This window comes from Physcomitrium patens, chromosome 17 (genome assembly GCF_059467195.1).
Source record: "Physcomitrium patens ecotype Gransden chromosome 17, ASM5946719v1, whole genome shotgun sequence".
NCBI lineage: Eukaryota > Viridiplantae > Streptophyta > Bryopsida > Funariales > Funariaceae > Physcomitrium > Physcomitrium patens.
The window spans coordinates 5891771-5913773 of NC_143426.1; the positions used below are offsets into that span (position 1 = coordinate 5891771).

General features: G+C 39.8%; 3 protein-coding genes across 13 annotated transcripts; all 3 read left to right on the plus strand.

Annotated features, from left to right (window-relative positions):
- The first annotated feature begins 1817 nt into the window (after positions 1-1817).
- Positions 1818-6044, plus strand: LOC112294099 (uncharacterized). Of its 10 annotated transcripts, none has more exons than XR_002973226.3 (8): positions 1837-2027; positions 2671-2901; positions 3476-3535; positions 3664-3822; positions 3978-4043; positions 4233-4584; positions 4872-4933; positions 5199-6044. XR_002973226.3 is itself a non-coding variant. In XM_024544258.3 (7 exons), exons 2-7 carry the CDS (start codon positions 2764-2766, stop codon positions 5243-5245), a joined length of 822 nt encoding a protein of 273 aa, XP_024400026.1. In that variant the 5' UTR covers positions 1837-2027; positions 2671-2763; the 3' UTR covers positions 5246-6044. The 10 variants fall into 10 exon arrangements, 8 of the variants coding, with proteins under 8 accessions (XP_090099732.1, XP_024400026.1, XP_024400024.1 ...); XR_012219313.2 differs by lacking the exon at positions 4872-4933 and having other exon boundaries at positions 5199-5346; positions 5529-6044; XM_024544258.3 differs by lacking the exon at positions 4872-4933.
- A 753-nt stretch (positions 6045-6797) lies between these two features.
- LOC112294069 (15-cis-zeta-carotene isomerase, chloroplastic) lies at positions 6798-10214 on the plus strand. Of its 2 annotated transcripts, XM_024544197.3 has the most exons (6): positions 6948-7405; positions 7511-7864; positions 8031-8133; positions 8627-8691; positions 8834-9043; positions 9346-10214. In XM_024544197.3, the coding sequence occupies exons 1-6, from the start codon at positions 7274-7276 to the stop codon at positions 9679-9681; spliced, it is 1200 nt and encodes a 399-aa protein (XP_024399965.1). In that variant the 5' UTR covers positions 6948-7273; the 3' UTR covers positions 9682-10214. The 2 variants fall into 2 exon arrangements, with proteins under 2 accessions (XP_024399966.1, XP_024399965.1); XM_024544198.3 differs by lacking the exon at positions 8627-8691 and having other exon boundaries at positions 6798-7405; positions 7987-8133.
- Positions 10215-14344: 4130 nt separating this feature from the next.
- On the plus strand, positions 14345-17630 carry LOC112294790 (coronatine-insensitive protein homolog 1b). The gene is made up of 3 exons (XM_024545626.3): positions 14345-15508; positions 15610-16096; positions 16240-17630. Exons 1-3 carry the CDS (start codon positions 15012-15014, stop codon positions 17032-17034), a joined length of 1779 nt encoding a protein of 592 aa, XP_024401394.1. The 5' UTR covers positions 14345-15011; the 3' UTR covers positions 17035-17630.
- Positions 17631-22003: the final 4373 nt, after the last annotated feature.

A 22003-nucleotide genomic window follows, 5' to 3' on the forward strand; every position in this document is an offset into this window, starting at 1 on the left:
AGGATAGATCTTGCATATGAGATGAATGTTGTGAGCCAACACATGTCAAAGGCTAGATGAATCTATTGAACAACCATCAAAAAGATCATGAGGTACTTAAAAAAACTTTTATACTTCAAATTGTGCCTTGGAGGAAATAATATTTCTTTGTATGGTTATTGTGATGTAAATTGAATTAGAGATACAAATAATAAAATATTAAGAATAGAATGTGTATTTTTTATTAGAATAGGAGCTCTTTTATGGAATTACAAGAAACAATGAACAATTTTAAGGTCCATAATAAAGGTGTACTATATGGCAATAAGCCATAGTGCTATAGCAGTAATATGACTAACATAACTTTTATTGGACATTGGAGTAGTACAATTGGAAGCAACTTTAATAAAGTGTAATAATAAAAAAAATATCTTACTTTTACAAAGAATCCAAAACATCATTCAAGAACTAAACTTATTGGCATTCACAATCACTTCATATGAAAGAAAATTAAAATAGGAGTGATTGATATGAAGTATTGTGCAATGGAAGACATGCTTGTTGATTTGTTGACAAAGAAATTAAGATTGAAATCCTTTGACTAATAACAAAGTAGAAGTGTTGAAGTAAGTAAAAATAAAAATGAATATAGAATAAGTTATCTTATAGATGATATTATCTTAGATAAATTAGTAATAGTCAAAAGATTGGCTCTTAGTATGTAGATGTCATAGATATACACATGTAAATCAATAATTACCTAGATGATTAGATAAAAATAAGTAAAAATAAATTAATTCTATAATATCTTCTATAGAAGCTTCTTAAAAGCTTCATAGATGTTGCTTTGACTTTATATGTATTTATAATTGATCTTTTAGGTTAGAAACATGGTTAATAAATTAATCATGTGCCACATATGTTGGTGGCTTGAAGAACAAGCTAATTATGTGGCATGCACATAGAAAACTTATCTTGTAAGCTAAGGCATGTGTCTTGTAAAGTCAATACATATTATGTCCTATAGAACATCGCTACCTAGCTCCTAGTTAGATAGTACATATAGAAGAAAGAGTGAAGCTCTCTTCACTCTTGTCAATTTCTTTCTTACTTCTAGTCTAGATTTAAGAGTTTCTAGTTTTCTTGTCTTTTTGCAATAACCATTACAATTTCTTTTTAATATACATTTTTCTTTATTTCTATTTTGTTATACTTGTTTAATTATTTTCATCAAGTTCTTATTTCTAATAGTAGAAAGGCCAAAAAATAAGGTAGATGAATGATTAAAGAATCTTAGGAGTATAAAAGATATATTAAAAATATATTCTTATAATAGATAAAATATCAATAGATAGTCTCAATAGAACCTTGAATGGATGTATTCATCAAAGAATGGAATTGTCCATTAAAGCAGCAGTTACTACCTATAAGTAATAGGAATTGGAAGTAAGAGTTATCTTATTTTATATTATCTTTGTATGTAATCTTGTTGATGCTATATACTATGACTTTAAAGTTCTCTTTCTTCAATAAAGTGTATAAACCAAAATCTTCCTATAAAAAAAGATAAAGATAGCAAATAGAACCATATTTTATTAACCTACTCTTAATTCTAAATAAAAAAATTGGTCTTTGATTTTGATATTAATTGGACTTTTTTGGCATTTTTTAAACTTAAGGTGACTTGCAAATGAATCTACACACAAAAAATATACCACTACTATGTGAAGGAGAAAGAAAAAGGGAAAAAAGGAAAAAGAAAAAAGAAAAAAATATTAATATCCCAGACGTGAAAAGAGGAAACTTTCTGTGGTACCAAACAACTAGTGGTCGGCGACCTTGGGGATGGGGTCCTTCAGCCCTGCTCCACTCTTGTCATGTAGCAAAATTGGCTTCGAAATTTGGTTTGCTTGTGACAAATGTCGAATCGGGGCCTCCCCCCATTCTCACCACTTGTCCCCTCTCACAATGCCCCGACTTCTGCAACTGACTGGCATATCTCGCCATTTTCAAGCTTCATGACCTCATGGGGAATTCCTTTTTTCCAGGTGGGTTGCGATAATTGTCGATGGATTGTGCACTTCTGATGTAAAGGCAGCGAAATCTCACTTGAAATAGTGTCTTTTGATGACGTATTGATGTGGGATTGTATGAAGAAGTTTGATTCTGTGCTTCATTGATAGGCGTTGGAGTTGGTGGATATGGTGATCTTTGGTTGGAATTCGACAATGTTGGGAGCGAGAGGAGAGTGATTTAGTGGATTAATGGGTTTGAGGGAGTTTGTGTTTGAATTAGGGTTGTTGAGAATGGGTTTTTATTTAGGGTTTGAAAGCAGCTTCAGCTTTCGGAATGTTACAAGGATTTAACTCTCGGCTAGTTTGAGGTTTGTAATGAATGCTGGTGTTTGGAGATTATCCTGGCACTCTCATGTTTTCTGCTCGAGTGTGAATACTTTTACAGAGCATTTATTTGTAGGATTAGTAAGATATTCAATCCTCCGTCGGTTTTCGAATTCCGGTCAGCAGAAATTGGAACTTTGCTCTGAGTCAGTGGGAAACCCTTATTGAAGTTGATGTTTTGTGATTTTGATTACAAGTAATTTCTGGAAGGGACCGGGAAGGATTTAAGTTTTTGTGAGTTGAAATTGCGTTGAAGCCCGTTCGGCTAAATTTGGCTCTGTGGGACGTTCAGTGATTGAAATGGCATTCAATGCGGTTCGTGTTCCAGATTCATTGGCAGCAGACGCAAGAGCACTATCAGAGTGAGTCATAGAGGTCACAAATCATGTGGAGCAACAAACGCAGAGAGAGCGAGACTGACAGGCGGAAGCGGACACGAGTGGAGGGGAGAGAGAATCCTAATGATGACAATGTTAAGAGACAAGCAGGGCTTTGGATGGTATTCTTTTTGGGCGCCGCTGCAGTAAGTGTTGCTATCTCCAACTTTGCGTCGCTTATAGCTTCACTTAATTGGAGCCCTAAACCATGTAGGCGATCCTGAAGCGTCGACATCTGAGGCGCCTCAAATTACCTTGAGTCTCTGTCACAGTTTCAAAAGCTTCTGCATCAAGCTCTGTATAGAAACCTGCGTGTTCGGGACTTGGTTGGATTTTTTCTGTTTCGTAACCGTTACATACTAGATTTTCGTAGTCATCTTTTTGTTCAGATCAGCTAACACTATTTTGAGCCGTGCTGAATTTTTATTATGAACTTATATAGGAGCACATCTATGCATCTTGCTTCTTATCTAGTCACAGTTAATTCTCGAGCCTGGTACTCATTACGAAATATGTAGCACATATCATCATTATTTCTGCTCATCTTAAGAAAAAATAGAAAACTAGCCTTTGGGACGCAGATTGTTAGCTGCTGTTATGATCTCTAATGTTGAAGTTATCCATTTAAAAGATGAGGTTTTCAGGAATACGGGTTGTCATGCATTTTAATCTCTGTTGAATGGTAGAAAATAAAAGCAAAAATTGGTTGTCTGTGTACAGGTTGGGAATATGTTTGCTCTTAAAAGGCGCCTATTGAACATTGAACGGCACTCTGCTCGGGTATTTTCCTATCTTTATTTGCCCCTCGCAACCAGTTCCGTAATCCGTTACCTGAATGAATGATTATTTAGTATCGTGTGAAGGGGCTATGACTGAACTAACATGGTAAGCTCTTTGTTGGATTCTAGAATTGTCACAGTTCACAATCTCATGGAGAACATAACACTTCTGGCCGATACAATAGAGCGTACCAGAGCGCCAGCGGGAGTCAAACGAACTACGAGGACAGGACTGCTCAAGAAGCTCAAAGGCGATGGCGAGCTCATTTAGATGAGCAACAGCGTGTGGTATAGCTACTTCATACCAAATTTAATTTCAGATTTTCAATTTGTTTTAGATGGTGGAGGCTATACCGATCTTTACGTTTTTTTTATTCTTTTATTGCATTTCCAACAATTTTGGAGATGTCGGGATACTGAGATAAGGTGTTGTGCATTGAAAGAAAAGAGTAAATGTAGCACCTGGAAGAACACTTTGTTGCAGCGATCGTTTGGTTTCCAAATTGGAAGTGAGGCTCAACTTGCTCAAATTGTTGCTAAATGTGTTGAGAACACAAATTTTATCCTGTCAAATCCACGTTTTTTTCGTTGCAATATTTTTTTGAGTATATATTGTGCTTACTTGAGGCACATTTGGGAACATTCGTTCTATGTCGTCCAGTCTAGTAGAAGTGATGGATTCCCTTCCTGTCGTACAGGAACGCATTCGCCGAATGAAAGAAGCTTTCGCTCGAGAGAAAGTCTCCCAAGCGAATTCCTACAATCCTTGGAGTGAGCGTCGTGGTGACAAATGGGACTGGAAATTTGAGGGTAATCGATGGGAATGGAAAGGTGACGAGCAGAGGGAAAAAGCACAACAAGAACAGGATTGGCAACGAAATCAAGAGAAAAAGAACATGAATAGCTACGAGCTTCTTAAGCGTGCAAGGCTCGCGTATCACTTCACCGTGCTGGGGCTTGATGCTACTCGACCTCAACCATACTCTGATGCTGATATCAAGGCAGCCTTTCGGTCGAAAGCCTTTGAGTATCATCCGGATCAAAACCCAGGTAATGTCCAAACGGCTGAAGTTAAGTTCAGGCAGCTGTTGGAGTCGTATCATTTGCTTAAGAGTCAACTAAAGCTTAAATAGGCTTCAGAATTATGGTTAGTTGTAGTGGAATTTATTGAAACGTATTCAGGTCCAACTATCATGTAATTTAGTGACACTAATAACGATTTTTTTATTTTATCGAAGTCCAAAGTGGGCATGAATTCTCACATGCGATGTGGCGTTGATTTTGTGAAGTTGGGTTTTGCAATGACCAAGTTTAATGTCTATTTTAATTCCTAGCAGTGTAACGTTGTTGATGACTAGTCAACTCTGCAACGCTTACTTTCTCTGCCTTGGATATCTTTGTAAGCTGAAATCATAACTCATGTTCGAACAAATATCTTATGCACGAATAAGCTGTGTGGGGTCCTTGATGAAGGTCTTTTTTTTCTGTTGATTGTACTGCATGGTACTGTGTGGTACAGGATGTGCGTGTAGCAGAGTTTGCTGGCTTTACGTAGTGTTGTATTCAAAATACTTGCCAGAAGATAGGTTTGTTTGAGCTGTATGAATTCTGTAAATGTGCTGAAAACCCTGCGATAGCTCTAACTGCCATAATGTTATCTTCAGAATTTGATATGCCATGCTTCGAACATCCAAAGCTCTGCTGGGTGTGACGGAAGCTAAGACTAGGACATGCTGGTCTGCTAAAGACATTCTGGGGAATGCTGGTGTTACAACACGTTTGTTTTACTCGAATTGCTGATCAGGAGTCTGAGTTAACTCTAAAAAATTTCTCATTCTTTTATGCTATATGATACCATAAGAATATCACGATCCTTTATGTAACAGAATACTTCCCTCTTAGAACTTCAAACTGAATATGACAAGTGAATGTACCATTGAATTCCCAAAGCTGCACATTCTCATCTGCTCAAGCTCAACAGAATGTACGTGCAGTGAATGCTGTAAATATTAGGAGGTCAAAAGAGGAGAATGGATTGAAGAATTACCTGAGAAAAAGTATTGCTACTGCCATCACAACTTGCCCTCCAGTACACCCTTAGTATACTACTCAACCGAATGTAGTAGTCATCAAAACGTTTTATCATAATTTCATAAAACTTGCAAGACCATCTTTTGTACTTAGGTAATCAAAGTGCCAGTGTTAGCAATGTCAAGCTCAATGAGAAAGAAAAATAGTTCAAAAAGTTGTTTGGACAATGATAGACATGTTGTTGGTAATAGCAAAAACTATTATTACATTAGCAATATCATAAAACGATAATACAATCAAACTAAGCCTTATAAGTGTTAACATGAGTAAAGTTTCAAGAAAATGTAACTTCTTTATGAGGAGGACTTAGTATTTAGAGCCATAGTGGAATAGATATCCAATTAGAACCTAAGATGAACTAAAAAGCAAAATGGCTACTTGTATAAGAATATTTTTATAAACTTCAATCCTTCAACTTTGTCAAATTGCTTATAAATGATTTTGTGTTTTTCTTGTAAAATCCACATCCTTAACCTTTAATCCCTTCTACCAAAAAATTAGAAACTTTCAACAATTGATTGCCCGTAAATAAACTACTCACAAAGTTTAATGCAACTATTCAACATCTATATTCATAAACATGCATAGATGATAGACAGATGAAGTAAACAGAACAAACTATAAGTTAGGTGATTGTTTCGCAAAGTTGGTATTTAAAAGTCTACTTTTATAGGCCATGTATCAAAAGCCTTATCAAGGTTCCTTAGTTCATGAAAAAAACTGTCTCCTTTTGAAGTTTTGGCTTTTGAATATATATATATATATATATATATATATATTTGAAGTTATTAAACTATATTATAGAACAAACACAATAATAGTTATTTAATTTTTATTTTATCAAAAAAATTATAGATTAAAAATTGGGCATCAATAGAGATCCAATCTATTAGAAGAGAATTAAATCACATGTATTCTCCAAAGAAATATGTTCTAATGCATTTCTATGCCAAAGAGTTCTTGTAAATTCTTTTAACAAAAAAATAACATCATATTTTTCCAAATGACATTATCCACCCAACTCCATGTATTTTAATACATTAAGTCAAAACCCAATTAAATTAACAAAAACATACTTAATCATAAAATTAAAATAACAAGTGAAGAAAAAGAACCATCCAAACACCCACAAAGTACACAAGAACCCACACGAGTCGTCTATCAATGGCGTCGTTGCAGCAGCAGCGTGGCCGAGAGTGCTACGTCGCCGCCTGGAGGAATCGAGACCCGTGAAACGGCCTCGAATGAGGGGTTAGCAGATCCTTGCAACGATCTCGTGGGGATCCTCCGTTCAATTCAATTCCTTCCTTGCTTCCTTCGCTCACTTGGGTTCCTCCTTGATCCGTCTCTTCCTGCCAATGCCAGTTGTGTTTTGGGTGAGATTTGTTGTTACGAGACTTTGAGCCATGAGTTTTGCAGCAGATTGCGCGTTGTGGGGAGCATGCTACAAAGCTGTTGTTGTTGTTGGGTGTTGAGAGAATCGTGGGATGAAGATGAGTTACTGCGGAAAATTGATGACTGCCTTTAGAGTGCGGCCGTTTCAGGGTTTTTGAGTGATCACCGTGTTACGGGAGGTGTTGGGAGAGGTCAATTTGAGTGTTGTGTCTCGAGTGTTGGCTTCGTGGGTGATCGTCTGTTACTCGCAGCTATGGCGCAATCTGCTGCGGTTTCGTCTGCTTTGTTTTGTGGGAGAGTGGGTGTCACTCAAGCTCAATGGCTTTGTCTTTCTCGATCTTTGCCTTCTTCGGGTGCGTTTGGAAAGCACGCGCCTCGCTTGGATGTGAGTTTTCTTTAATTTGCCCCTCGTATTCCACTTTTATCAGTGCCGCAGGAATTTTTAATGTATGCAAGTCGTTGCTAGGGGTTAAGAAAGTTTTGTTGACAGGTTTTGAGCAAGAAACTGCGAATTTCGAGTGGTGAGAACCTCCTGAGACCAGCATATCAAGGATGGGTATGGAGCACCAAGGCACACGATAGCAAAGACAACGTCTCTACCTCTCCCGTTCGATCGTCACAGACACCGTCTTTCCCTCCTCCTGATCTTACAACGTCTGAAGGCCTAGTTGGGGAGGATGCTGCTGCATTTGACGTCTCCAGCCAAAAGACCTCCTCCTGGTTGCTCTTTACAGCAATTCTGGGAGTAGTCCTTGCGATTCTTTACGTGGCTTGGATTGACCCTGAAACAGGCTACGGGGGTGCATATATTGATTCAATTTCTGCACTCAGCGACAGTCATGAGGTAAGATAATTCTCATTTTGATTAACAATTGGCCGATCCTCTTAGTATCTAGTAATTGCAATTTGTGCCGACCAGTTTCTTGTGTTTTTTATTCGGATTGAGGATACCGTAGTTGTTTGCAGGTGGTAATGATGATTATACTGTTTACATTTGCTTTGGTTCATAGCGGACTGGCAAGCCTGCGTGGAGCAGGAGAAAAATTGATCGGCGAAAGGGCTTATCGTGTACTGTATGCCGCATCGTCTCTCCCTCTTGCGGTATCTGCTATGGTAAGCGTCCACGCTACAGCCAGTTTATTAAGACGAGCAATCATTCTCACAATCCAAATTCAATTCTTAGAACGTTAATGTATTCCTCAAGGTTTTTGTTTTTAACTCTCGCGGCACTTAGCTACATTTTTGTATAGTGTTCTCATGGTGCATAATAAGCGATTGACAATGTACAACGAGTCATTCGAGCTGGCTGAGAGCGGAACTTTGATTTGTTTTTTAATTCAGCAATTATAAGCCTACATTTTGGCACTGTTGTGACTTTCTCGGGGTGTTAGGAAATTCTTAAGTTGTCAAATGAATTGATATGCGTGGTGAGGTGCTCGGTTTGTTTCGGGTTTTGTTTCTTGCATGACTTTGCGAGGGCACCAAATGAGCAACGTAGAGTGTTTCTATCAGGTTTAGCGCATTTAGCACGTGTTTAAATGCTTTATAATGTGTTACCAATATTGCTCAAAGATGTTAAGCAAAGAGTTATGATTGAATTTTGCAGTGGAGGGTGGGTGTTTAGACAGAACCAAGTCAACTCCAACAGTGTATCTAGTGAAGATTACCTTGGTAATTCTAAAATGGATTTCAAAGCATTAGGACGCAGGAGAGTTGGCTCTATTGGAGCACGAAATATTCCATCTTGGTTACAATTAACACTCACATCGTTGTGGTCTGTATTTTAATTCTAAATTTGAAAATTGTGGTTCAGGTTTACTTTATAAACCACAGATACGACGGCGTGCAGCTTTGGGATTTTCGCAGCGTCTTTGGTGTGCGTGAAATGGTTTGGGCAATGTCGTTCATCTCTTTCTTCTTTTTATACCCTTCCACGTTTAATTTGCTTGAGGTTGCTGCTGTTGATAAGCCCAAGGTACACATGTGGGAGACTGGTATAATGCGGATCACCCGACATCCACAGGTTTTTCTTTTGCCCTCTTCCTGAATTCCTTGTCTGAATTTATGTCACGTTAATAGGATTTTTTAGCTTGTTTATTTGAACTTAATGGATTCAATTTTTGTGAAGGAATCTAGAGCTTGTTTTGTCTCAATATATTGAAATTTTCACAAGATTATTCTATTCTCATCCCACTTTAATATAAAAGAATAATGGTCGTGTCAGATTCCTCCACCTATAAGACAGGAAAGGATTCTCAACCTCTCTACAATCCACTTTCATACGATTGGCTATTTACATGCAATTGGGTGGGACCGTTGGAACAGATGGTGGGACAGTTTCTGTGGTGTTTTGCGCACACACTTTGGATAGGAAACTCCTTCACAGTGACTACTTCAGTTGGCTTACTTGCGCATCACCTCTTTGGAGTCTGGCACGGGGATAAACGTCAATCAGAACGACACGGAGAGGCTTACAATACTCTGAAAGAGCGGACCAGTGTCTTCCCTTTTGCTGCTATACTAGATGGTCGTCAGAAGCTGCCACCTGATTATTACAAGGAGTTTCTCAGAGTTCCCTACTTTGTAATTGCTGGGTTGACTCTTGGGGCTTATTGGTCCCAGCCATTTTTACAAAGAGCAAGCCAACATCTGAGGTGGTGAATGGAGCTTTGCTATGGAAGTGCCCCTTCGTAGGAACGTGAACTCTACAGCATGCATTTTATTCAATAAGTGAATCGCGTAAGCATGCAAGTTGTGATGACAATTTTTGTTCATTTGGTAAACAAGAACCAACTTGAATAATATTCACGATTGGCATGATCGAAGTGTCCATGAGATTTCAGGGATCTTAGTTGAAGAGCCTGGTACTAGTCATCGGTTTGTTGCCTCCTGTTGGGGAGGTTGACCCTATATACTCTCCACTCCTATTTTTTGAGAAGAGAACGATTCTTCTTCCTGAAGGGACGCGTTCAGCTTCCGACATGGTTAAGAAGGTGACTAAGTCACTCAGGAGCCCCACCATGATTGGGTAAACCGTGGTGGTAGCATCTACATGGCGTGGAGGTTTCGGCGAAGACTTCTTCCTAGATTTCCTGGAGAAAGTAGTGTGTGCTGTCAGGATACAATCTTTTGTCTAAGATCTGCTGTTAAGATCTGCTTACACAATACCTTCAATTGAAAAAACTTCATGTTCATTTCGTTGGCAGAGTGATGTGAAACGCAGATGAGGGCAGATCTGCCCATCTTGCAGTGATTCTTCGTGTGCTTGCCCGCTTTGCACAACGTCTGAAAGCCGAGTTTTCAGGGCTCAGAAGTGACCCGCTACATCTTCCTTGAAATTGCTCTCTTTGCATCACCAAGCATGGAAATCTGGTAAGTAGTTGCCTTCGATCTTTCCTCCTGTGTTTCTTCTACTGTACATCCAAAGGCATGACAGATGTGTACCCGTGACGTACATTCCAAGCGTTACCCCATGCGCGTGAGCATTGGTTTCAAGTCCGATTGTGGGATGTGAGAATTGGTGTATTGAACCTTGCGTTACGAAGTGGCTAACACCAAGCTTCGCACATTGCCATCTCGTTCAGCACCTCTTTGTGGCATGAAGTGGTTTTAATACAACATGAACTAATTCAAACTCTGATTTCATGGAACACTAATTGAGGTTTTGGTGTTTTGCGTTAATAAGAACGTCCTTTCTAGCTTTGCTTTTAAGTGATTTTCATTCAATCTTATAACTTCAAATTTTTTTCGTTGAATATCAGTGGAATTTCTTACAAATTCAAGAGTCTTCTCATGTTCATGATATTACTAAGAATTACGTTATGTAACGTTCAAACAAGGATTTTTAAAAACATTATAAATGGAGTTAGTCAACCCCAGTTCGTAATCCCCTCGACTAATAGAAATGGTGCACATTTTCCGAGGTCAACGCATCGCACAGAGCATGAGGGAGGTTCAAGAGAGGTGAATGAAAGAAAGGGGGGAAGCGTATCGTGGCCCAACTCCAGACACGAACCCAGAGCCCAGAGCCCGGCGCGCCTGTGAAGCATCACTTCTTTCACCTCATGTCCCTCCGCTTGGCGTGACCCATTTCAAGACGCTAATCCTGTGCAGCTTTTTTGGGTCCTGTCGCGGGGATCTCGCACCATCCAACATTGGATGTGTCGATGGTGTGAGATCGGTGTGTGCTTTTAGCCACTCGCAACCGTCACTCTTTGGCTATGTTTCTTTGCCGGTGCCATAACACCCCACAAGAAGTTAACCACTTTGCGGTTTGTGGGTACTTTGTACTTATCAGCATTTCGCGCCGCCCATTATTGACTCAAGCTCAGACTGTAGGATCGGAATCTCTCTCACCGTTGAACATCCGATTTCTCTCGCTTTCATTCTGCATGCATACATCGCTTGGCATCTTTGAAGAAATCCGGGATAACAGAAAAATCACAACTGCCCACATCTCTGCTTCATTTGCGCTCTACTAAAGTCCCATAGACGCCGCCTCTCGGGCTTCAACCACCTTGGGCAAGCAGCAGCAGGACGAGGAAAAAAGCCTCCAGAATGCTCCACTAGCTTCAGTTTATCCACATTTTGGGTGTCCAAGATCTTAAACAGTTAGTTTTAGGGTTTGAGGGTGTCAGGATATTAGGGTTTCAAAGAATGATTGTGAGCAGTGGGTGCAAGCCTAGCTTCCCATTTATTCCCACTCAGCTTTGCTGTGGGTACATCCCATCAAGACCCCATCAAATCTCCACTGAAGTTGCCCATAAATCATATTCCCCATAAAGTCTCTGTTATGCTTTTTTACCCATACACATCCCATCAACCCTTAACCAAGGCTTCCATCAAAACACACTTACAAAATATGTTGTATGATGTGCCCCCAACAAGTTTGCTTGTACATATATTCCTTAGAGATCCCATCAAACTTATTTCAATCATTCCCATAAATATGTCCCTTGATGGAATGTGTTTCATGATCCCAAACCCTAATTTTATTCTCTTTTAATATATATATATATATATATATACATATTTATTTATTTATTTATTTATTTATTTTGTTGTTTTTGTTGTTGTTGTTTCTCTGACTCTCCTTTGTCTTAAACCAAAGTGTGGTTTGATGATCACCTTCTCCTTCTTCCACATGCAATTTTGAATGAAGTGATTTGTTTTCTATTTCTGTCATGGCTTGTGGTGAAATTTAATATTGAAGTTTTGTGAGTGGCAACCTTGAATGTAAAGCAGTTTTGAAAAGTAATTTGCTTTGAATGAAAGGAGAGAATGCTCTTCTTTGTTCAATGTCCTTTGTAAGGATTCACAACACTCAAGTAATTCAAATTACTTAAGTGTCATTCTTTTGACCCTAGTGTCATGAAAAGAAATCAACTGTACTTTCATATCAAAACTTTAACTAACTTATTTCTTACTCATTTTGTGTATGTTTGCCAAGGTATTGGGTATGATACTTGTTGAATAGTTTGTTTTTGTTTTTTTTTGTTTTTGTTTTTTTGTTTTTGTTTTTAATATTTTTAAGGATTTTTTTTTTTTTTTTTTTTTTTTTTGCAATTCATTAAAAACAAGTAATTTTATAGTATAAAAAGTAAACAACATCAACAAGAGTACAAGTAAATTTTATCATATATTGTACTAGACAATAGTTACAATTTTTGTCTGTTCAGCAGTCTTAGTTTTACATGCTTTGTCTTTCAAAAAGCGCACATGTAAGAAAAAATAAATACAAATAAGATTATGAGACCTAAACATGAAATTGTTATTATTTTACAAATGGGTTAGAATTCTGTGAAACCAACACAATTCATTTCCAATTCTAATTTGAAACTTGATACTTGAAAAATTGAATGTATTGAAAATACAAATATACACATATGTATGTATATATATATGTATATATATATTCATACATACATACATACACACATACCTTACTAATCAAACTTGCAAAAAGTAGAAAAATGGTAAAGATAAAATTAAGACTATTCATTGGTAGAATTCCATGGGGCACACCTCCTTTGTCCCAAATCCACCAACACAAAAAAGTATCTAAAAGGTAATTTTGGCTTTCACATCCTCAACACCCAAAGGAAGTACCTCTCCACCCATTTTGTCACATTCATGGATGTTGTTGGCTACACTTTGCCATAGTGATAAAGCCCTTCACATGATCCTTCATTATTATAATTATTATATATTATATTGACTTCCCTCAACCTTTTCTAAAACAAAAACAAAAACAAAAATTATGTATCTAAGAGTGTATGTTTTTTTGTCATAGAGAATAGGCTCAGTGGCAAAGAAAGTCATGTCAAATGTCCCAGCTTTGCAGTCTTCTGTTCACCTAAGCCATCAGAAGATGGTGATTCATGTGGAGACAAAAACCTTCAGAAAAGATGCCTGGTTCAGTTAGTACTGCACAAGATTTCCTCAATACAAAAATGCCAAATTATTTTGGTAGGTTCAAACAAAACAGAGATTGCATTGAAGTGCAATGTGACTGGATGAATCTGAGGATCATATGCATACACATGCATGTGTGTGTGTGTGAGTGAGAGACTGGATGCTGAAGAACAAATACAAATATTGATTTCTATCTATTTTTATATTTCATCGATGGACTAGGATTGGTTTTTCAGCTACCTTTTGGCACTTAGGGGACACAGTGAAAGGGTGCAGCTTTTTAAATTCTTTGATTGGCTGAAGTTGAGAAGTTTCTAAGTTTTGCTTCTAAGTGTCATATATTACAATACTTCATTACATGTAGTCAAAAAAGTCACACACTCTGCAAATAGACTGGCAATCAACAAAAATCCTCCAATTCATGCCCATGACAACCATCACTAAGATTTAATCACAACATTGATTAGTTTAAAAAAACTCAGGAAGTCTTATCAAAAGAATCAAACATTCCGTCCTCAAACCAAAACCCAGCCGCTCTGCTCACTAATGCAAACCACATGACAATCAGGAATGTTATCCCACTTTTTTTTTTTGGGGGGGGGGGGGATGAGAACAAAGGGCCAGTGAAGGTTCCCTCTGAGCCCCATCCCATGCCCAGCTCCAGTAGAAATAAAAAAGTTCATAACAATAAAAAAATAAAGTACCCACCTGCAAAACTACCTGCGCCCTTCTTCGTCCCCTCTGTCAATCCACCCCACACCCCCCACATCCAACGCAGTCAAATATGAAAAACAACAGGGGTGTGAGTTCCAAGACTATCCAAAGGCCTGTTGGATTGTACAGAAACCCCTCTCCTCACCTCTCACACTCTCTCTCCCCACTTTCCAAGACGGGGCTGGCCCTGGCGTCCCACCCAATCCGCCCGTTTTGTCGGAGGTCGAGGAATCCAACCCATTCGCTCGGGTCAGCGCTCCTTTCCTGCTCTTCTTTGTCGTCTTCTTCTCCTTCCTCTCGTGCCCTCAAAATCCTCTCCCAGATCACGGGCAGGGCCAATGTTCCGTTTGTGGAGAGACCTGCTGGACGATCCCGGGAAGCATGGCCACGGAGAAGAGGTGAATACCATCTCTCGCTGTACAGCACGAGCACGAGGTTCAGCGATGTCCGCTTCCTTTCGGCGCGATGGCTGTTTTTGATATGGCCTGAAGTGAGGTCGTAGTAGTATGCGACGGGATTCCGCAGCTGTGGTGGTTTCGAGGGGGCGGGAGAGGTTGGTGACGGGGAGGGCGGCGCGTTGGTGTACTTGCTGCGGTAGCTCTCACATACTCCTGCCCGGATGATGAATTCTGTTTCGGAATTTGAGAATGTGGAGGTTTTTTGGGGTTGTGGTGTGAGGCCGGAGCGCATGAAGTGAAGCCTGTCGAGATGTGGGACGCAGAGGTGAAGGGTGGGGAGAGGTTCTAGACCATGGGTACGATTGTAGCTGCTGCTTTTGGGTAGCTTTGAGAGAGGGTCGAGCAGAATTTGAGGAGAATGAGGGAGGTTTGAAGTTGCAGCGGTGGATTTAGAGGCTTGCAGGGATGGAGTTTGAGAGGCGACGCGCTCCAGGAGCTGGATCTGGTATTCCTTTGTCAGACGAAACCTTAGCATGCGTGTTGAAGTATGTCGAGAATTGGCAGGACAGGGCCGCGGTCTCCCTCGTATGCCAGCAATGGCGGCGAGTGGATGGCGCTACTCGCAAGTTTGTCACGATTTCCTACATGTACTCCACTAATCCTGAGCTACTTACTCGGCGGTTCAAGCGCTTGGAAGGAGTGAAGATCAAGGGGAAGCCAAGGGCGGAAGAGTATGGTCTCCTCGTACCCAACTGGGGTGGCTATGCGGAACCATGGATTCGAGAGCTGGGAAGAGTTTACAGAGGTTTGCAGACCCTCCTGCTGCGGAGATGTCAGGTTTCTGACTCAGATTTGGAATTGATTGCTTCCTCGCCCTTCCATTCTGTCCTGCAAGTATTGCATCTGCACAAATGCGCGGGGTTCTCGACTTCCGGACTTCTTCCCGTTGCGAAAGCCTGCAGGTGGGTTCAATTTGGACTTCCCTAGGAAGCTTTTAACACTTAGAACATTAGGGTTGCATGTCATATCTAATTGCTTCATGGATTTAAATTATTTTATTCAGATCTTTAAGGACGCTGAGCATCGAGGATAGCAACGTAAACGATGAAGGTGGGGAGTGGCTGCATGTACTCGCCCGCCACAACACAGTCCTGGAGGTCCTCAACTTTGCAGTACTCGGTCTGGAAGACGTCGATGTAGCAGACTTAGCCCTGCTTCTGGAGAAGTGCAAATCTCTGGTGTCGCTCAAAGTCGGGGAGATTGAGCTTGTCGACATGGTTGGTGCTCTTGGAAAATCTTCTTCTCTCCTAGAACTCGGTGCCGGCTCTTGCAATTATCTCAACGACGAGGACAGCAGGGTATATGCTTCTATTTCGTTACCTTTGCAATTGACGTCCCTGTCGGGCCTGTGGTCAATGGGCGACTTCGGATTGTGCATGATTCTCCCCATCGCGCCAAACTTGAAGAAGCTCGACCTGAAGTTCACGTTCTTGAGCCGCAAAGCATACTGCCAGCTTTTCAGTCAGTGCCATTCGCTCGAAGAGCTTCAGGTATACGATCTCCTCTTATTTTTTCCTCCACTGATTCTTTGTAATTGAGTTGACTATTGTGGGTGCCGTGAACTGTTTTATAAAGATGCAACTCGTCAATACTCTGAATGATTTAAGCTAGATTGAAATTTATTCTGGATCAGATACGGAATGGAGTGGGCGACGAAGGCTTGGAAGTCCTCGGCAAGTCCTGCAAGTCCCTCCGCCGGCTCCGCATCGAGCACGACGAAGCAGGCGCTATTACACAACGGGGGGTTGTTGCAGTAGCTCAAGGCTGTAACAACTTGCAGCAGCTCGTCCTCTACGTCTCAGACATCTCCAACGCAGCCCTCGCCATGGTGGGACAAGGATGCCCTCACCTGACAGACTTCAGGCTTGTACTCACTGGAACCCAGCACGTCGTCGATCTTCCCCTCGACGACGGCTTCAAGCTACTCCTCAAAGGTTGTCCAAACATCTCCAAGCTCGCTGTTTATCTTCGTCATGGTGGCTTGACAGATAAAGGCATGAGCTACATGGGTGACTTCGGCAAAAACCTCAAATGGGTCCTGCTTGGTTGCACCGGTGAATCTGACATCGGGTTAGCGAATTTTGCCTACAAAGCTCAGAAGTTAGAGCGTTTGGAGATCAGGGATTGTCCGTTTGGTGAGGCGGGGCTTGTTGCTGCAGTCGTGGCAATGAGCTCGTTGAAATTCTTGTGGGTGCAAGGGTACAGAGCTCCTGAAGCGGGGTATCAGTTACTAGGATTGGCGCGGCCTTGGTTAAATATTGAGATTAGTTTACCGTCTGGGACTATGCCGGGGCAGTTGATCGCGCACTATGCGATCGTGGCGGCGAGGAATGATTATCCTCCTGATGTGAAGGTGCTGGTGGAGGAGACGGAGGAGTTAGAGGGCATGCTGCCGCCTTGTACGAACCGGAGGACTGTTGATCCTTGAACCTGGAACTCAGTTGCATTTATGTGGACTAAGATCCAGTTGCAGTTGTTTGCACTTGAGATAAAGTACAACTCCCTAGGGATGCCACACTTGTGGTTGCCAGCATTGCAACCGCTGCGACAGTCTTGATCCGCGGGTGGCGCATGCCGGTGCATACTCCGCTCAAGCATGCACCCACGCCAATGAGAGTTCCTTTACCTCGTGGACAACAGTCAGTTTCTTATGAACTCGGGCTTGATTACAGGTCATCTCTTAGTGCAAATTGTTTGGACGGTGTCTGTGTGGAAGTTGAGTTCACGGCTTCTACACCTGGGAAGTTTTTGATTGAGAAATGGCTGAGAAATCTTTACACAAGATGGAGACCTCGTGTTGCACTCTGCTTTGGCTTCACACGAGGGTTTAGGGAGGACTCTTTGTCCAGCATACGTGAAGGTGACGCGGATTCTTCAAGTAGTCTTCGGTTTCAGTAATAGAGATTTCATTTCCTGCGATTTTAGGAAAGCAAACAAACATGATAACAGCTTGAGTTGTAAATTGGTGTTTTTCTTAATCAACAAGGACCTAATAGTGTCAAGCTCGGCGACTACTTTGCATCAGTTCACAGTGCAATTTCACGTTCCTCCCATCTTGCCTGCGCTGTGATCCTGTGCCATCCATCGCCAGTGTGACCCTTTCTAATCTGATTTGAGCAGCAAGGAGCCACAGAACGGTGGGACTCACCTCAGCAGTGTTTTTTTCTTTGTATGAACAAGGAACTCGAATCAGTAAAAAATATGCATTGACTGAGGTTCTCTGTGATGGTAACGCACAAAAGAAAAGTGCCTTTTCAAAAAGTCAAAAAGCAAGGATTGTCCCCGTGTTTTTCTTCGTCCCTCTTCACTCTTTTCGGTCCTCTGTCTCATCTATTACTCACCCTCCTCTCATTCATCCTCTCCCGTCCCAAGGGTCCATTCCCAGTATGGCACTCCATCAAGGAACGAGGCTCCTCATTGGACATGCCACTTGTGGTGGAACGCTGGAATTGTGAAAAGCTCAGAGCTTGTTCTCTATTTAAGGCTCAGAAAGTATGTGAAGCAGAGAAGGTTTGGTTCTCCCACTAGGCCCTCAATGAGCAGAAAGTGGTAGAGGTACATTTTGGGTAAGCATGGTTGTTGGAGCAACTCGAGACTTTAAGAGAGGATTATTATTTAAGCTGCATGAAAGATATATAAAAAAAATAGGATCAAATGAAGACGTGGATTGTAACTTTTCGCACACTAATATTAATTTTTTTATTTAAGCTGCATGAAAGATATATAAAAAAAATAGGATCAAATGAAGACGTGGATTGTAACTTTTCGCACACTAATATTAATTTTTTCTTTCTTTCTTTTTCTTAATAAAATTTTCAACACAAATTAAATAGAGTGCACAACCTAGAGCGCTGGCAATGTGGAGCTCATTCTCGAAGGGAAGGAGGGAACCATCGACGAGGTTTAGGGTTTAAAGTGCTGCATCTGAGATCGACTTGCGATCTATCTCGTTGTGAAGTTCGTCCGGTGGATTAAGCCGAGGACCTAGTCAGCATTGTTTCAAGAACGATATAAAGTCAAATGAATCGGTGGAATGAGCTCGGTCAGGGTGCAGCTGTTAACCTCACAGGCTGTGCCTATCTGCTGATGCATACTTCTTGCGTCGCCACCACCATCCTCCCATACAAGCCATTCAATGCACTTGCTCTCCTCGGTAAGTCCAAGTGTGTCGCTGTCCAGAATATTCTAAGCTACGTTCTGGAAGGAGCAGCATTCGAGGAGCACACGTTTCGATAATCTATCCAATAAAAACCATCGAAGAACAGATGCAGATTCACAGTGGGGAATCATAAACTTTGTGACAGTCACGCCTGTTGCATTTCCACCAACAGTGAGATGGCACTACTGTGATGGCGTTGAGTTCAAATGCAGTCATCATGGGGTTCAGAATCTATCGCTTTTAGTCTAGAACAAGCTTTTCCTGCATTAAAAAACATGTGCTCAATAGCAACGTAGCTAACTAAAAAAAGTCACAAAAGTTAAAAATTCTGCTCATCTTCAAGTTTATAAATGTTCCGAACCAGAGGTTAAAAGCGGGTGAAAAGAATGTTCGAGGATTAGGGTCCAAAATTTGTCAATATCGATGATGGGGTTCCAATTGAGATCGTAGCTGGGCAGAAGTAAAAAGATTGTTGAAACTGCCAATAATTAGGAAAGAATCACAACAAAAAAACTAAGAATACACTCTTCAAAAAATAAAATAAAACTAAACAACAAACATTCGATGCTAGTGAACAACTTGCCTACATTACATGCTATCACGAAGAGGTTGCCATCAGAACATGTCTCTGGTGCAACGTAGTTCGGTGTGCCACGAGTTGCATGCAACGGGCAAAATTTTCCTCGTGTTACTGCTACCAAACCAAACCCTCCTCACAATCTCTTCATACTGCAAACAGAAAGAGTTCTGCAGTATTTGGAACTGGCTGTGTCGTCTAACAACTCAGTGATGAAAGCTTCACCCTGGAATGATTTTATGCCCCCAGGTCTATCAGTGAGAGGTCACTCATGCGACGACAGTGGCCAGCTGCTGGAAGTACCGGCAAGATCTCTCTTGATGCACCAAATCACAAACACTGGAATGTACTGATCGGTTTGATGATCCTACACAAGAAATGCAGCGCCGCGCAGCAATCAACCAAGTAGTTGGACTCCAATCCAGGAAACTTACACTACTGAAACTCTACACAGTAGTTTCCAAAGCTTATTCCAAGTTCGCGTTAGAAATAGGGTGGCACTCTGATCACATGCTGACCTCTGTTGCCTTCATCAACTAGAGGCCTTATGAAACTGCCACTCACCGACAGTCCAATCTTGCAGTCTCACTCAGAGTCAAATCTTGTGTTTCGGTGAGTGTCAAATCTTGTGGTCTTACCGGCAGTCTCTAGGGCCTCCTGCCACGAATGGGCAATGTTATTCTTGGACTCTGCCTGCACTCGCTCAGTGATCCCAAGAAGGCAAAGTCCATCCATTTTTTAAAAAATTTCTATCATATGTATGTAAGGACATAAAGCACCTTATGAGATCAAAAATAGACCTTTTTAGTATAAAGGCAAGTGACTTTTCATAGGAGATCAAATAACTTTCTATTAACTTTCTAATTGTTGACAGCATTAAATGTAGCCGATGCTCTCCATGCTATTTACTGTAGTCTACAGTATTTACTATAGTAAATACTATAGTGAACACTGTAGTATTTACTTTAGTGTTCAGAATGTAGTGGGGAGACACTATTATCTTCTCCCCTTCTCTTTGTACAAGGGATATAATCCTATCAATAAACTCACTTCTATGTGTGTGTGTTTACATATGTGTGCATATTACTTCTAGCTACTATTGTCTCTCTTTCTCTAAAACATTCTCAACACTAATAACTTCTTATTGCAAGTCAAATGTCTATCAATATATCAATAGAGTGCTCCATCCACCTTTTCAATTAAGGACAAGCTATTGGCTCTACTACTAAAACTAATAATGTGTCAAAAAATTGAGAGAAGGTTTTATATTTTAACTTCCATTTTGTCTATTGATCAAGCATGGAAGGAGGCTCTTAGTTAGGCTTTAGTGAACAAAAACATCTAGTTTATCAATAGTTGATGTTTTGGTAGTCAAAGACTTCTAAATCATTGACATATCTTGTTGCATAGTATAATACAATGCAAGTTCAAAGATTATAAATGTGAATTGTAAAAGAGGCAATAGAAGAATAGACACTTATCATGGATATATGTATTTATTCTAATAATTACCTATATGATTAAGTAAAAATAAATAAATATAGATTAATTTCATAATATCTTCTAGAAAATCTTTCTAAAAGCTTCATAGACATAGTTTTGATTTTATATGTGTTTGTAGTTAATTAATAGGCTAGAAACTTGGTCAATAAGTTAGCCACATGATACATGTATTTGTAGCTTGTGGAACAAGTTAACTATGTGGCGCACATATAGAAAACTTACTTTATAAGTTAAGTCATGTGTCTAGCAAATTCAACACTTGTCAGAGGTCTTGTAGAACATTGCCATATAGCTCCTAGTTAGATAATTTACATGGAGGCAAGAGTAAAGCTTTCTTCACTCTTATCAACGTCTTTTTAGTCCTTAGTCATATTTCAAGACTTTCTAGTCTTTTTGTCTTTGGCAGTAGCCATTCTAGTTCAATGTATAACTATCTTTGGGTGATTTTCTAATCTTTTTAAGTAATACAAGAGTGTATTGGAGATTTCTTTTCTTGAGATTCATGTCTTTGACAACACTAAAATATCACACATATAAAAAGAAGTTATATATTCTCAAGAATGTTACAAATGATAAAATAGATTGATAAATATACTTTGAAGAATATTAAAATCTAAAGAACAATGTACTTATTTAACTTTATGAGATTATTATAATGTATGTAAGGATGATGAAGTTCATTTAGAAAAGAACTCATTATAGTAGAACAAATATCAAGGACATGAATCTTGAAGAAAGAAATCTTTAATACACTCTTATGTCACTCAAAAGAACTAGAAAGTCATTCAAAGATGATATGGTATTAAACTAGAATGGCTATTGCCAAAGATAAGACAATTAAAAAGTCTTGAAACAAGACTAAAGACTAAAAAGATATTGACAAGAATGAAGAAGGCTTCATTCTTGCCTCCATATATACTCTTAACTAGGAGCTACATGGCGATGTCTTATAGGACCTCCAAAATGTGTTGACTTTGCAAGAGACATATCTTAATTAATAAAAGATTTATTATTCAGAAAAATTATAAAAATATCATAAACTTAGAATTTATTTTTAATATTAATTTGTTTTAAGAACATTTTAATAACATTAAAATTCAAAGAAATAAATTACAATATTTTTTTCTTTGAATATTTTAATAAGATGAAGTTATATAA

Excerpts from the sequence above, each read along its gene's own strand:
- LOC112294099 (XM_024544256.3), top strand. The coding sequence starts at position 2,764 with ATGTGGAGCAACAAACGCAGAGAGAGCGAGACTGACAGGCGGAAGCGG. Across the intron at positions 3,536-3,663 it reads TTGAACGGCACTCTGCTCGG|AATTGTCACAGTTCACAATC; the intron begins GTATTTTCCTAT and ends GTTGGATTCTAG. Across the intron at positions 3,823-3,977 it reads TAGATGAGCAACAGCGTGTG|AAAAGAGTAAATGTAGCACC; the intron begins GTATAGCTACTT and ends GTGCATTGAAAG.
- LOC112294069 (XM_024544197.3), top strand. The coding sequence starts at position 7,274 with ATGGCGCAATCTGCTGCGGTTTCGTCTGCTTTGTTTTGTGGGAGAGTG. Across the intron at positions 7,865-8,030 it reads CACTCAGCGACAGTCATGAG|CGGACTGGCAAGCCTGCGTG; the intron begins GTAAGATAATTC and ends TTTGGTTCATAG. Across the intron at positions 8,134-8,626 it reads CTCTTGCGGTATCTGCTATG|TGGAGGGTGGGTGTTTAGAC; the intron begins GTAAGCGTCCAC and ends TGAATTTTGCAG.
- LOC112294790 (XM_024545626.3), top strand. The coding sequence starts at position 15,012 with ATGGAGTTTGAGAGGCGACGCGCTCCAGGAGCTGGATCTGGTATTCCT. Across the intron at positions 15,509-15,609 it reads CCCGTTGCGAAAGCCTGCAG|ATCTTTAAGGACGCTGAGCA; the intron begins GTGGGTTCAATT and ends TATTTTATTCAG. Across the intron at positions 16,097-16,239 it reads ATTCGCTCGAAGAGCTTCAG|ATACGGAATGGAGTGGGCGA; the intron begins GTATACGATCTC and ends ATTCTGGATCAG.